Genomic DNA, 14,769 nt, shown 5'->3' on the forward strand with positions numbered 1-14,769 from the left:
TTCCTGCTTCTGAGGAACTTAGGGAACCAGCTGATGTACCCCAAAAGGGGCCATGAAAGCATGCTACTACTAAAAAATGACATTTACAGGAAAACTATTAAAAAGCAGGAGAACATAATCCCACCAAAGGAAAAGAGTAACAGGAAGTACAGAGAGTAAAGGTATCAGCCCAGCGGTGTGGGTCAGTGGTTGAGCATCAGCCGATGAACCCAGATTGATTCCTGGTCAGGGCACATGCCCGGGTGCAGGCTGTGCAGGAGGCAGCTACTCGATGTTTCTGTCTCTCTATCCCACTCCCTTTCTCTTTAAAATCAATAAAAACATTTTTTTAAAAAGAGTAAAGGTAACAGACTCATCAGGTGAGAAACCCAACAGAACCAGAAGAGCCTCGGTCCCCAGCCCCCTCCTCAGGAGCCGTGTGCAGCTCTGCGGGTTTATTCGCAGGAGAAAGGCCGGGCCAGCGGGTGGATCTGCCTGTCACCAGTGCTTCCTCCCAGGACAGCACATCACAGTCTCAGCCACTGCTTTCCTCCCTCGCCTCTGGGCTGTCTCCCATAGGAAGGTTTATATTCTTATGTGGCTAAATCTGTGCTATGGATCATCTTCCTGTGGCTGCTGGGCATCTTTTCTGACAACATCCCTGTTGATCTCACTGTCAGGCTTCCACCTGGTTTTTCTGACCACGTCCCTGAGGGAAGAGGGACAGGGACCGTGGGGCCCACCAGGCAGGTGTCGGGGGCTCACTGGCCCGGAGCCGGAGCGGGTGCAGGCAGGAAACCTTCAGGCACAGCCCTAGAGGAAAGGCAAGAGTCTGGGTGTCGTTACTGCCCCGCAGGGCTCAGGTGCACGGGGCAGGTGAGCTCTGCTCTGGGGATCAGGAGGGACCCGCAGCCATGCTTGGACTGGACATACCCAGGGTCATCTGGGTTAGACAAATGACCCAAGCTGCACACAGCGTCCCCAGGAGGTTGCCGTGGGGTCCACACTCAGCTATGGTGATGGGGGTGGGGGGAGGCTCCATGGTCCCACCTGTGTCCCTCAGGAGATGGCAGGGCCTTTCCAGTCCCCTTTCCCAATTCCCTCTGCAGCCTAGGGACCTGACAGAGACCTACGTCCACTGGCTTCTCAGTAGGGGTGGGGAAGGGCAATGGGGTTCCGGGATCCTTACGTGCTAAGGGCAGCGGCAGAGGGGGCGGCCACGTGACGCATGGTGGGCAGGAAGCTGGCGGCAGGTGGGAGGACGGTGGCGGAGACCACCGAGGGCCACGTGGAGTAAGCCACGGGTGAGCCAGGTGCGGCCGCCTGCATCGGGGCTGGGGGCGCATAGTGGTGGTGATGGTGCACGGAGGGCGGCTTCTGCCTCTCAGCTCGCAGCCCGGCGGGGTGAGGCCACTGCAGGCCCTCGGCACAGCACAAACACCCGCTCGTTTCAACGGGGACCTGCTGCTTCAGGCACCCCTCTTCCCCCACCCCCGCTCCCGTTCCTGACTTAGGGTGGCCTCAGAGCCCAGGAAGGGCAGGGAAGAGGGGGAGAAATGGGGGGTAGGGGGGAGAACTCATCCCAGGGAAGCAGCTTTCTGGGCCTCAAACTGCACAACCCATTCCTCATCTGAGGGGACAAGGGGAGCACTGGGGGATTTCACGGCCAGATTCCAGGCGCCCAGAGCTAAAAATGTGCTTTTCGGAGTTACACAGATGCACCATTTCCAGAAGTGCTTACTTGGGTGGCCTCCTTTACCTGGTGTCTGCTCCAGGCTGAGCCTACCTGCAGGGTGGGGGGCAGGGGTGTGGCTTGCGGTCCCCTGGAGGAAGCAGGGGCCATTGGGGGCACGGCTTGGAGCATCAGGTTCTGCATGATGACCTGGTGCATCTGTGCGTTCTGCAGCAGCATCATCTCCACCATGTCTGAAAGGGTGGGGAGGAGGGGCTCGGTCACACACACAGGGCTCGCCCTCGGGTCTCACCTGAGAACAGAGCTTTAGAGCAGCCTATTTGTTGAAACAGGTGTAGGGTGTTACAGGTATCTGTTCCTCCTGGGGCGGGGATGGGGGGGGTGGGGGAGGGTCACATTCCCAGACCTGAAATTTCCAGGTCAGAGGGTGTGTGTGCTGTAAAGTGTGTGGACGGTGTCCAGTTGGGCTCCTAGGAGGTGGCTCCTCTTGCCTTCCTGTAGCAGATTCCTCAAGGCCATCGGGGCTGCATGGTGGCCCCTGACCTCAGAACAATGGCCTTATTTGGAAAAAGGGTCTTTGCAGATGTAATGAAGGATCTTGAGATGAGATCATTCTGGCTTATCCAGATGGGGCCCAAGTCCAAGGGCAAGTGTGTTTATAAGAGACAGGCAGAGGGAGATGGAGACCAAAGGGGAACACAGACACGGACAGAGACGAGCCATTGAGCTCCAGCCCAGGACACCTGGAGCCACCGCTGAAAGAGGCAGGAGGACCCTCCCTGGAGGGAGAATGGCCCTGGGACACCTGGGTTCTGCCTCCAGACTGTGACAGTGGATTTCTGTGGTTTTCAGCCACCTGGCTGGTGGTGCTTTGTTACGGCAGCTCCGGGATAAATTCACCAACTCTGGATGCTATAAAATGTGTAAATTTTGTCGGCGTGAGAGGTAAACATGGGTTGTTTGCACAGCAGCTAGGTCCAGGAAATTAGGCATTTCCTCCAGGCTCTGTCAGACTCACCAAAGGAAGGCAGGTCCGCTAGGACGATTCATACGCCCAGGCAAACTAACAGGAGCCTGGAGGCCCAGGGGCAGGGGCTCAGCAGGACACAGGACCCCAGCCAACAGCCTCCCCACTCCAACTGAAACTCTCCCCTGGGTCCCCAGTGGGCCAGCCCACCCTGCAGATTTTGGACTAACCAGGCCTCCATAATTGCACAGGCCAATTCCTTAAAACGCACCTTCCTCTCTGTATACACATCCTATTGATTCTGTTTCTCTACAGAACCCTGACTAACACAGATTTTGCCACAAGTTTGGGGCACGATGGGAGGTGCAGACCCAGAGCCAGATCCTGCAGCAGCACAGCTGTGGGAACTCTGACCCTGCATGACAAGCAGCTGGACAGGCTGTCTGGCGGCCCCATCTGGGAAAGGCCCTTGAGACTTGCGTGTGCCTGGGCTGGGGCAGACCCCACCCACCAGCAGCAGTGGGAGCCTCTGAGGGGACACTTCCCAGTCAGGCCCCCAGGACTCCCACTGATAGAGTCAGGAGTGAAAAGATTACATTACACAGGAGCACAGGAATGGACACATCCTGTTCGCTAAAGGGACGCTTCCTGACAGAGGGACACGGTAGTGCAATTGGAGAACCTTCAGTAAACGACACCGGATCAAACTGATGCCACGGCAAAAAGAAAATAACATTGAGCCGAAACCGGTTTGGTTCAGTGGATAGAGCGTCGGCCTGCGGACTGAGGGGTCCCGGGTTCAATTCCGGTTAAGGGCATGTACCTTGGTTTCGGGCACATCCCCAGTGGGGGGTGTGCAGGAGGCAGCTGATCGATGTTTCTCTCTCATCAATGTTTCTAGCTCTCTATCCCTCTCCCTTCCTCTCTGTAAAAAAATCAATAAAATATATATTAAGAAAATAGCATTGATCCCTAACTCATCGCACGCACACATCCACTCCAGATGGATCGTGAATCTGAATGTGAAACTTAAATGTGAGACAATATGACCTTGAGCAGGTAAAAACTTCAGACAGGACACCCAAGGCACTAATCACAAAGGAAAGAGCCCAAAACCTATTAGTGGAGTTAAGAACTCCACCTAAAGACATTAAGAGTGAAAGGGCAGGCCACAAAAGGACTTAATATTTGTAATACGTATGTCAAAAAGGGACCCGTTGTAGACTATCAAGAATTCCTATGAATCAATGAGAGGCAAGCAACCTGAAAGAAAAATGGGCAACATACTTAAATGGGCACTTCACACAAATGGGTATCAAATGGCCAATAACTATAGAGTGTCCCAAAAAATGTATGTACACACTTTGAGTAATTATGAAGGCAATGTTTATTAAAGTACATTTCACTTGCAAAATTGAGCTGTTGAAGTGTGTATACATTTTTTGGGGGACACCCTGTATATAAAAGGTGAAACGTAAATTAAAGCCAGAATGATCTACTAGTCATGCCCACCAGATTGGCAAAAATGGAAAAAAATCTGAAAACACCGAGTGTTGGTGCATTGCTGTGGGCAACTGAAAGTCTCCTTCCTTTCTGTGGCATGTACAACATGGAATCACCACTCGGGAAGACTGCCTGGCAGTGTTCCCTGACTGGGCCATCTCCTTCCCCAGCACGTGCTCCCCACGCATGTCCCGTCACCAGAGACAGCTACGTCCAGAACAGCACTGCTGTAGGAGCCCCCGCAGGGAAGAATTGGAACATCCAACCCCAAAAAGAATGCACCAGTCCTTGCCAGTGTGACGTCCCTGCACATGGGTGTCGTCCCATGTACAGAAAGGTTGGCGGTTCAATTCCCGGTCAGGGCACATGCCCGACCCTCGGTAGGGGGACTGCAGAAAACAACCAATCAAGGTTTCTTTCTCTCTGTCTCCCGCTCCTTTCCTCTCTCTCTAAAAATCTATTTAAAAACCTTTTTTTTTTTTTTTAATGCATCCTTAGCTGGTTTGGATCAGTAGATAAAGCGTTGGCCTGTGGACTAAAAGGTGCTGTGTGATTCCATTTTACATAAGGTTCCTAGAGGAGTCAGATTCATAGACACAGAAATTAGATGGTGGGTGTCAGGGGCTGGGGGAGGGGAATGTGAATTAGTGTTTAATGGGACAGAGTTTTAGTTCGGGAAGATGAGAAAGTTCTAAAGATCTGTTGCATAACAATGAATATCATTAACACCACTTAAACATGGTTAAGATGGTAAATTTTATGCTTTGTGTTTTTTAGCACAATTTTTATTTATTTATTTATTAAAAATACTAGAGGCCCGGTGCACGAAATTCATGCATGGGTGGGGTCCCTAGGCCCTTGGCCCCCCTGGGAAAGGGGCCCTGTCCGCTGCCACCCACCCCTGGTTCCCTGTCCCAGCCCAGGGCCCGGCCCCAATCAGGCAATCGGGGCCTGCTGGCGGGGGTGGTGGAGGGGGGGAGGGAGGGACAGCGGGGAGGGGGACCATGGGAGGTTGACTGTGGGAGCACACTGACCACCAGGGGGCAGCTCCTGTGTTGAGCGTCTGCGCCCCGGTGGTCAGTGCGTGTCATAGTGACTGATCATTCCAGTCATTTGATCAAAATGGTTGCTTAAGTGCATATATATATATATATTATTATTATTATTATTATTATTGATTTCAGAGAGGAAGGGAAAGGGAGAAGAAACATCGATGAAAGAGAAACAACAACATCGATTGGCTGCCTCCTGCACGCCCCCTGCTGAGGATCGAGCCTGCAACCTGGGCGTGTGCTCTGACTGGGAATAGAACCGGTGACCTCTTGGTGCATGGGTCAACACTCAACCACTGAGCCACACCAGCTGGGAAAGTCCTCTTTCTTTTATATCTTTTCTTCACTCCGCGATATCCATCATGGAAACATTTCTCAAAGTTAAAGCCATGTTCATGTTGGTAACAGGTGACTTCAGTTGAGTAGCCAGAAGCTGACTCTAAATGACTGTCCTGCTTACAAAATATTTTTCCTTTCAGTAGAGAATTTCATAAGCCCACAACAATATTAATATCGAACACTTACCTTCCTTAATACTTCCAGACCTTTGAGCTGGGAAGGCCTGGGGAGGGGGAATCTGTGCGATGAGTGGCTGCTGAGGTAGCTGCTGAATGATGGTGGGAGGAGCCTGGGGGACCTAGGAAGACCAGGTGACTAGCTACTGAATGCGTCCTTGGAGAGAGTGTGCTACAGCACCCACCTATCCACACACTCACCCATGCATCTACCCACCCACCAACCCATCCACCCACCCATCAACCCAACAAACCACCCACCCACCCATCTACACATCCATCCACCTATCAACTCACCCACCCACTCTCTCACCTACCCACTCACCCACTTACCCATGCATCTACCTAGTCATCCAACCATCCACCAACCTGTCCATCTACTTATCTATCCATCCATCCAAGGGGAACTTTGCTGATTAACCCTAGAGGTTGACTTGATGGCTGAACAGATAATTATGTGAGTCTGGGCATTAGCTTACGACATGATATCTTATGGATTGAATGTTTGCATAAAACACCCCCCTCCCTGCAACTTATGCGTTGAAATTAAGGTCTGAAGCTTCTCCTGGTCATTTTGAAGTTTTGAAAAAGAGTTAAAACACTTCTTCCCCTAATTCAGTGTCCTCCTAATGCTGAACTTCCCTAATACTTCTACTCCTAGAGCAAAAGTTAGGACCTGGGACCCCAGCCTCTCATCCTATATAATAAAAGGCTAATATGCAAATTAACTGAACTGTGGAACAACCGGCCTCTATGATGTGCACTGACCACCAGGGGGCAGATGCTTAACACAAGAGCTGCTCCCTGGTGATCAGTGCGCTCCCACAGGAGGAGCGCGACTCAGCCAGAAGCTGGGCTCACGGCTGGTGAGCGCAGAGGTGGTGGCAGGAGCCTCTCCTGCCTTGGTGGCAGCACCAAGGATGTCTGACTGATGGCTCCCAGACTGTGAGAGGGAGCAGGCCAGGCTGAGGGACACCCCTCCGCCCTGAGTGCACGAATTTCGTGCACTGGGTCTCTAGTCTATAATAAGGGGACAAGATCACAATCCCCAAAGGCCTGTCTCAGGGTACCTGCGAGGATGACTGAGATGAGCCCCTGATGTCCTTGTGCGTGCCTGGATGTGGTGAGTGCACCACTGTGGGCTCTTAGCCAAAACAACCTCTTCAGAGCACTCACAGGGCTGCTGAGCTTGCTGCAGATGGGCGGTCTCCGTGGGCACAGAGCCTTCCCACAGTGGTTCTGCCCCTGGGTTCACCGGGAGGAAGACCTACCGAGTGTTGGATGACCCGAGGCAGCTCCAGGGGTGGTGGGGGTGGGGAGGCGGCAGGGTAGATGCCAGGGGGCACCTCTGTTGGCAGCGCTGACCCACGGGCTCCTCTGCTGGGCCCTGTCCAGGAGCGGGCGTGGGCGCGGGAGAGCTCTTCCAGGAGGTATTGTTCCTGCAACGCCAAGCAGAGACTGCGGCTCAGAGGGGCAGCCACTAACCTGGGGTGGGAGGTGTGCCCTGGGCTCTTCCCTGGTGGGTGGCCAGTGTGGGACACCTGGAGTGTCCATCACTGCCCTGCAGGCCTTCCCTAGCACTGGAGCCAGGCCTGAAAGCAGGGCCTGAGGGCCCTTTGAGGGGACCCACTTGAGAATACTGCTTCTTTTAAAATTTACCAAATCATATGAACTAGTTCTGGTTCTGGCTGCCTTGGCGTCCCCTTTGCTACAAGTGCTACATTTATTGGAACTATTTGTGTGGACTGGGAGTGCTCCTTCCTGCTGCTGGGGAACGGAGTTGGGACCAGGAAGGAAGTGGGCCTTTACTAAGCATTTCCAGCTTGGATAGTGTGCCACCAGAGCAGGTGGCCTAGCCAATCGCATGCTTGTCAGAGCCCAGACCACAGACAGAGCATGTTCCCAGGGCCCCAGGCGTGAAATCTCAGCTGCTCGAAGTTCACCAGCTGCCCGCCCACGAATCACAAACCTCAGGGAACTGGCACTGAGTCCAGAAGGACATGACAACCCCCATTCCCACCTCACACACCCCACTCCCATCCTCCAGTCCCCACCCACTCCTTCACCCCCACTCCCCACACGGGTCTGAGTCTGGTAGCCAGCTGTTTCAGCCACAGACAGCTCATGCCCAGGCTGCTGCGACCTACCCAGAGTCTCTGCTGAAGGTCCTTCCTCCTCCTCAGGGCGCTCTGCAGGGCTGCATCCGGCCTGTCCTCATGTCCTGGAGAGAATGTGCAGACCCGTCAGGACACTTCAGCTGCATCCGCCAAGACCTGGCGGTGACCTGGGCCCGTGTTCTCATTTCGAAAGTGGGGATGAGGGATGTCCCTGTCCTGGGGCTTACAGGTAAAGGTGATAGGATGGGATGTGAGGGTGCACTCAGCAGAGCACCTGGTGTGTGCGCGTGAGTCTTTGTGTGTGTGTGTGTGTGTGTGTGTGTGTGTGTGTGTGTGTGTGTGTAATTGTGCCTGCCTGTGTGCATGCGTGTGTGAGTGCATGTGAGTATGGTATGTGTGTGTGAGAGTGTTGTAAAGATAAAACAAACCTTCAACCCTGGATATAAGGAACAGATTAAGCACAGCCTTGCTAGTGACAGAAGGGGGAGGGACCTGAGCAGAAGGTGGGTCTGGTGCCCGCCCGAAGGGCTCCAAACAGCCCAGCCCTTACCTGGCACAAGGTGGGGGTCCTCAGAATCCCCTTCCACATCCTCACGCTCCTGCTCCAGTTTCTGTGAGGAAGAGACCGTGGCAGGGTCCGGTTCCCGGCACAGGCTCAGTGTGAGCGGGCACAGGCTGGCGGGGGGCACCTGCCTGAGCTGCCGATGCCCCAGATGAAGGGGACGGGGCAGGAAGTGCTGGGTGCTAGAGGGTGGGACAGGCGGCAGGGTCACCATCCTCTCTTAGGGGCGAGTGTGTCACATTCTCCACACATGCACATATTCCTCCTTAGACTCTGAGGGCGGCGCTCTGATCTGTGCGGCCCCCTCCAGACAGCTTTCTGAAGAGCCAGACCCAGGCTAGCTCTGTGTCCCTGACCACCCTGACTGCCCACCTGGGCCAGTCCTGGGGTAACCCCTGCTGGCCCCTGCAAAGGGGCCCATGGGCCAGCAGATGGGGCGGGTGTGTGTGTGTGTGTGTGTGTGTGTGTGTGTGTGTGTGTGTACAGGGCACAAGGTCAGCAGAAGAGGAACAAAGCAGGTGGGGACACGAGGAGCTGCTGTGCTGGGTGGTCTCTGAGGCTCATACGGACTCTGAGGGTAAGAAGTCTGGTGTGACGACAGGTCCCCCAGTCCCTCTGCCCAGGCCCAGCCCAGGGGGCTGTGGGTCCTATCACAGGTGGGTCTCTGTCTTCCCTTAGACCAGGGGTGGGGAACGGCTAGCCCGAGGGCCGCATAAGGCCTGTGAAATCAAGTGCTCTGGCCCTGCTAAGGCAACCACAAGTGAGACTTGAAATTCAATAAATCTAGGAGCTTTTCTCATAGCAACATAAACTCATATTAAGCAAATTATGTTATAAATATCCAAATGGCCCTTGGCAGATAAAAGGTTCCCCACCCCTGCCTTAAACACTGAAGCCCAGAGGTTCCTCAGGGGACCTTGGTGGGGCCCTGGAAGTGTTGGCCGAAGGTGTGTGCCTGTGTCCTGGCTGCGGAAACTGCCAGAAGAACCTACTTGGTTCTGTATGAACGCAAAGAAGAAAACTCAAGAAACCACAGTCCATTCATTACAAGGCTAAAATCCACTGGGGGTGCGGGGGGGAAGAACAACAAAAAAAGAAAAAGAAATGAAATCCACAGGAGAGGGTTTTGCTGGGAAGCTGTAGCACTCACAAGAATATCTTACCCTTTAAAGTTGCACTCCTATAAGCAGGTGTTAAAAACACGACTGCCCGTCCGTCCGTCTTACCTTCTCCAAGAGTTTCAGGGTCAGTCGGGCCATTTGATCTGCCACAGTGGAATCCAGCATCCCAGGACCATGGGAGAGGGGACACCGCAGGCCCCTCCCTCCCTGGTGCCAGTTATCTGCAGAGTAGCAGCCTCAGCCCTGCTGTCGATGAAGGATTGTGGAGACTGGCCTCTGCCAGGGAGCGGGAGAGCCCCACATCTCCCTGGACTGCAGTGTCTGCAGCCAACACTGGCATCGCCAAGGCAGTTGCTAGACGCAGCAGACAGGGAGGCCCCAGGTTGCCAGGTTTTCTCGGAGAGTCTTTCCCAGGCCCCACCCACTCCTTACCCAGGGGTTGCCTGCAAACACTACCACTCCCAGGTGTGGCCAGGCAAGCTCCTTGGAAGGGCAAACGTGGGCAGCAGCTGGGGCCAGAGGGGCAGAGCAGGGTCCTGGTGGGAGGACAGTCCCAGCCCCACCATACACGGTCCCCACCGTGACAGAGCCCAGAAGAGGGTGAGGCTGTGGGGAGGGTTCAGCCATACCCACCTACCCTTCGTTCAGGAGCCTGCACTCTGCATTATGACCTCCAGGAGGCCAGCAGGCCCCTGGCTGCTCCTAGGTACACTCCGAGAAGACAAAGCCCCGGCACCTGCTACCTGAGGGTTTTAGGAAATTCTGGGCCGCAGAGGGGGCGGCACCAAGGAGCTGGCCAAAGAACCCCCAGGCTTAGGGGCTCCCTGGCTTGTCCACCCCACAGGCCAGCTGGCCTCTCAAGGGACACAGGTTGGGCCCCCATCCCACTGGGCAGGACATGAGTCTAGTGCTGGGACTGCCAGGAGGGGACCCCGCCAAGGCAGTGATGGGCGTCCTGGTAGCTATGTGGCGGGGACATTTGGGGCAGGTGTGAGTGGGAGGCTCCGACCAGCAGGGGAGGCCTTAGTGGGCAGTGGTGTGGTAGGAAGGGCAGGGCTCCATGGAACAGAGGGTGTGGTTGTTGGTTCCCTTGGCTTTCCATTTCAGGTTTACAAATGGGTCAACCGAACTGATGAAGAGATAGAACAGATTTGACATTGGAGCGGTGACCGAAGTCCGGGGCGGGGGTAGGAGCAGGGCTCAGCACCTTACAGCCCTCTCCTCAATGCAGCCAACCCAGAGACTTGCATCAGGTGGCTGAAATTGGGCTAAAATCTCTTAAGTTGCCCTTCAGTCTTTAGGTTTTATATGTATCATACCCTAATGTTCTAACAGGTGTGAGTGTGTACAAAAACTAGTTAACTTAGTAACTCAAGGTAGCTAAGGAGGTAACTCCAGGGGTATATACATCCTAGGGAGTATGAACTTGTTTGGCAGTTTACAATAAAACAAACTTTCTTTTCTCTTTTTTTTTTTTAATATATTTTTTTATTGGTTTCAGAGAGTAAGGGAGAAGGAGAGATAGAAACACCAATGATGAGAGAGAACCACCACTGGTTGAGCCCACAACCCTGACCAGAATCGAACCCGAGACCCCTCAGTCCACAGGCTGAAGCTCTACCCACTGAGCCAAACCAGCCAGGGCCAAATTTTATTTTTTAAGAACAGTTTTAGATTCACAGAAAATTTGAGAAGATAGTACAGAGAGGTCCCACACACGGTTCCCCAATTATTAACATCTTATATTGGTATGACACATTTGTTATAATTAATGAACCTATATTGATACATTATCATTAACTAAAAGTCCATACTTCATTTCCTTTTTTTTTTTAATTCTCACCCGAGGATATTTTTTTCCATTGCTCTTTTTAGAGAGAGTGGGAGAGAGAGAAGCATCAGTTCCTCATCCAAAGATGTTTCTCATCCCAAAGATTGTCCTAACAGCAATAGATGTGCATTACAAGTATGGGTTTTCCTTTCCTGTCTGCAGGGCCTCAGCATGCCCCTCTCTACAGAACTCCCCACCAGCATGGGGGGGGGTCCCTCCTAATGTTACTGAAGAGGTCTGCCTAGGACTAGCTTGTAGTGTGTGGGTTCTTGAATTCGTGCAGGAAAAATTTCACATGAGTCCAGTGAATTTTAGAGGATGTTTATCAAAGCTGTGGACAATGAAACAAAGAAGGGCTGGGGAAATGCACCTGGGCTGGTCTGCTTTGCCTCACTAAGTAAAAGAAAGGGGGGCCTTAGGGACAGGCTCAGCGGGTTTATCTGGAATGAACTACCACTGCCCATTGCTGCCCTGGTTGTAAGCCTGGTGGGGTCCCTTAGAGTTTAGGAGATGCAGCCTGTGGGGAAAGGATGCAGGGAGAGGCTAGGGCTTGCTCCTTGGAGAGAGCACAAAGCACTGGGACCTTTGAGGGGTTTTAAAGGCTGGGAGTTCAGGGATGTCTTAGGGGAGCATTTCAATAGAACATCCACCAGCTTTATGCTGATGTACTAAAATGAGATTTATTCTCTTAACTTCATCTGTCCTTGGGTGTGGTTGGCAAAACTTCTGTTCCACGGCACCCTGTCCACCCTACTACACACCACTGGCTACAGAATCAGACTTCTGCTGTGTCCCTGTGTAGGGTGATTTAAGCCAGCAGTCACCAACCTTTCGGACCTCACCGGTTGGCGACCACTGATTTAAGCTATTTATTCTCTGGTTGGGGTGAAGTGCAAACCATTTACTCTTATGTGTCCTGGTTTAGGGAAAGTAGGATTTACTAGATGGCTGTAACTACTTGGCATCTTGATTTTTCTAGATGGCTGCAAACTGCTGTATAACTATCTGGTCTGTTTCCCTATTCTGCTTGTCCTGCCTTACTGGCCTGTTTCACTAACATTCTTTGATCCAGGGGACTGTTTTATGGCAGAGATGCTGGAGTGGACCCATGACTGGGGGACGCTCTAGTCAAATCCTATGCTGCATCATCCAGGAGCTACAAGCTGGGGGTAGACACATGAACTCTGACCTCAATTTGGCACTGTCTCCAGTAAGAATACACTGGTCCACGAGTGGCGCCAGTCCCAGTGGCAACCTGTCCCTGCAACTCTGGGCTGTAACTAAAGGTCCTGACCCAGATCCCCACCGAATTCATAACTGGCTGCCCTGGCACGTGGGCTCCTTCAGTCCAGATGCCCGTAGGCAAGGAGGTAGAAGCGAAGTCATACAATAGGGAAGGGACATACAGTATAGGAAAGGATCCAAATAATTTTGCTGGCTGTCTGTGAAATGAACAAAGAAAGCATTCCAGCGAAGAAGGGCTCAGTGACCAGGGCTCAGTCCCGAGGAACGAGGGTGAGGGTATCTAGGACAGCCGGAACGAGACGTGAGATGCCCACTGCAGCCCTGAGGGTAGTCACTGCTTCCCAGACAAAGGGGGCGGGTTCTAGGAACCGCTCCCTGGGTGATCGTGGGGTAGAAGCCGGCCTCGAAGTCCTTCCTTGAAGAGGAAGGTGGAGTGGGTTCTGCAAGCGCCCCAGCTCCTTTAGGGGTAGGTCTCAACTCCCCAGGGGTCCACGTCTAACAACCGAACGACGAATCGGGATGAAAGTGACGGCAACGCTTGGTCCAAAGGCTTTGGCATAGGAGCTGACTCCGGATTCGGCGGAACGTGAATACTCTGCATCCCTGCCCAGAGCAGGACCGCAGGCCCAGCGACTGCGCAGACAAGGCGGTGCCCCGGCACCTTTAAAATCGACCAACCACAGCGAGGTCGAGGCCACCGCGCTCCGCTGATTGGGGCGTTATCGCGCCAATCGGTGGTCCGCAAGCGGCAGGGGCGGAGCTCTACGCCAGCCGCGCCATTCTGAGCGCGCGTGCGCGAGGGCAGGAATGTGACCCCTGATTGGCGGCGAAGCCGGCCCGGAGAGGGGCGGGCTCACGTCTGCGTGACAGTTGTCGCGGGGGAGGGAGAGCCCGGGCGAGGGGGAGGGAGTGTAAATAGAGCGAAGGCAGCGCCGCGTCGGCTCCGTCACCTCCCGGGAGGCCCGCGAGGAGGCCTGGAGGGAGATGGAAGAAGATGAACAGGAGCAGCGGCGCAGAAAGGTGGAGGCCGGAAGAGCGAAGGTAAATGATAGCGCCGACTCCTCCCGCTACCCTGGTGTGGGCTCCTAAGGGAGGATTCCAGGGCCCGCCACCAACCCAGCCAGGAGCGAACGCAGTCAGGCGGAGGCTGCCGCCGCACTCTTGCCCTCTGTTCACTCGGACGGTAGCCACCTCCTGGCCGCCGCCATCTTGAATCCGCCGCCCTCTGCCCAACCCCGCCCCTGCCGCGGTGCCACCAATCAGCGGCGGGGGACGCTTGGCGTCTCTCTGAGATGCCGAGCGCAGGGCATGCCGGGACTCGAGGGGCGTGGCGGCTGTGGTTGGTCCGGGAGGGGCGGTGCGGGTGGGTGGGGGTCTCTGCCCGGCCCCCCCTCCCGTGTTTCCCGGGAGCCTGGCGTGGCGGTGTTTCTTGGATTCGCGGTGTCGTCTCCGCCAGGTCTCGAGACGCCCTAACGGACAGTAGTGGCTTTGGAACGCGCCGCGTCCCTCACTCCCCACCCACATCCGGACCCCAACAGAAAGTGAAGGGCAGGCGGGTAGTGAAGGGAAGGGCGCTCTCACTACATCGTGTGTCCTCGTTACCCTGGACAGCCAATAAGTGGCACACCTGTGCACAGCTGCACCTGTTGCGGCTCCACCTCGTCACGGCTCAGGCTTCCTGGAGGACTTCTAGGACCTGTGACTTCCTTGCAGTCCTGGGAGACACAGGATCGTTTCTTAGGGCTCAAGGTTGCTTCCATCCGTTTAAAACTACATGCAGATTTTCATTTTACTTGGAATTCTGCAGTATTATTTAAATATAAAAAGGTTTCCGAGTGTTGTTCCAGGAGACCTTTTACATTGCGGAATACTACCTCCCGCTGACCTACTGTTCATTCCCGGGGTCCAGAAGTTCCTGTTCTTTTATTTATTTATTTAATATATTTTTATTGATTTCAGAGAGAAAGGGGGAGGGAGAGAGAGAGAGAAACATCAGTGAGAGAGAATCATTGATCGGCTGCCCTCTGCACGCCCCCTACTGGGGATCAAGCCCGCAACCCTGGCATGTGCCCTTGACCCGAATCCAACCTGGGACCCTTCAGTCTGCATGCTGACACTCTATCGACTGAGCCAAACCAGCTAGGGCCAGAAGCTCCTGTTCTTGCTTGGTTGCTGTTTGGGCCC

General features: G+C 54.1%; 2 protein-coding genes across 2 annotated transcripts in view; one reads left to right on the top strand and one right to left on the bottom strand.

The window, feature by feature from the left end:
• Window positions 1–591: 591 nt before the first annotated feature.
• C3H21orf58 (chromosome 3 C21orf58 homolog) lies at window positions 592–9,674 on the bottom strand. The gene is made up of 8 exons (XM_054712864.1): window positions 9,615–9,674; window positions 8,377–8,437; window positions 7,857–7,930; window positions 6,981–7,148; window positions 5,720–5,831; window positions 1,766–1,905; window positions 1,169–1,392; window positions 592–688 (listed from the first exon to the last, which is right to left on the bottom strand). The coding sequence occupies exons 1-8, from the start codon at window positions 9,672–9,674 to the stop codon at window positions 592–594; spliced, it is 936 nt and encodes a 311-aa protein (XP_054568839.1).
• Window positions 9,675–13,491: 3,817 nt separating this feature from the next.
• Window positions 13,492–14,769, top strand: part of PCNT (pericentrin) — a 91,301-nt gene continuing 90,023 nt past the window's right edge. The window contains exon 1 of the mRNA XM_054713631.1: window positions 13,492–13,626. Coding sequence (XP_054569606.1) covers window positions 13,570–13,626 — 57 coding nt within the window. The 5' untranslated portion in view covers window positions 13,492–13,569. The remainder of the gene's footprint in view (window positions 13,627–14,769) is intronic.

Source organism: Eptesicus fuscus, chromosome 3, assembly GCF_027574615.1.
Source record: "Eptesicus fuscus isolate TK198812 chromosome 3, DD_ASM_mEF_20220401, whole genome shotgun sequence".
NCBI lineage: Eukaryota > Metazoa > Chordata > Mammalia > Chiroptera > Vespertilionidae > Eptesicus > Eptesicus fuscus.

Coding starts and splice junctions, on each gene's coding strand:
- C3H21orf58 (XM_054712864.1), bottom strand. CDS start 9,674: ATGCTGGATTCCACTGTGGCAGATCAAATGGCCCGACTGACCCTGAAA. Junction 8,438..9,614: donor CCCTGAAACTCTTGGAGAAG/GTAAGACGGACG, acceptor TCTTCCTCACAG/AAACTGGAGCAGGAGCGTGA. Junction 689..1,168: donor TCTGCCGCTGCCCTTAGCAC/GTAAGGATCCCG, acceptor CTCTTCCCTCAG/GGACGTGGTCAGAAAAACCA.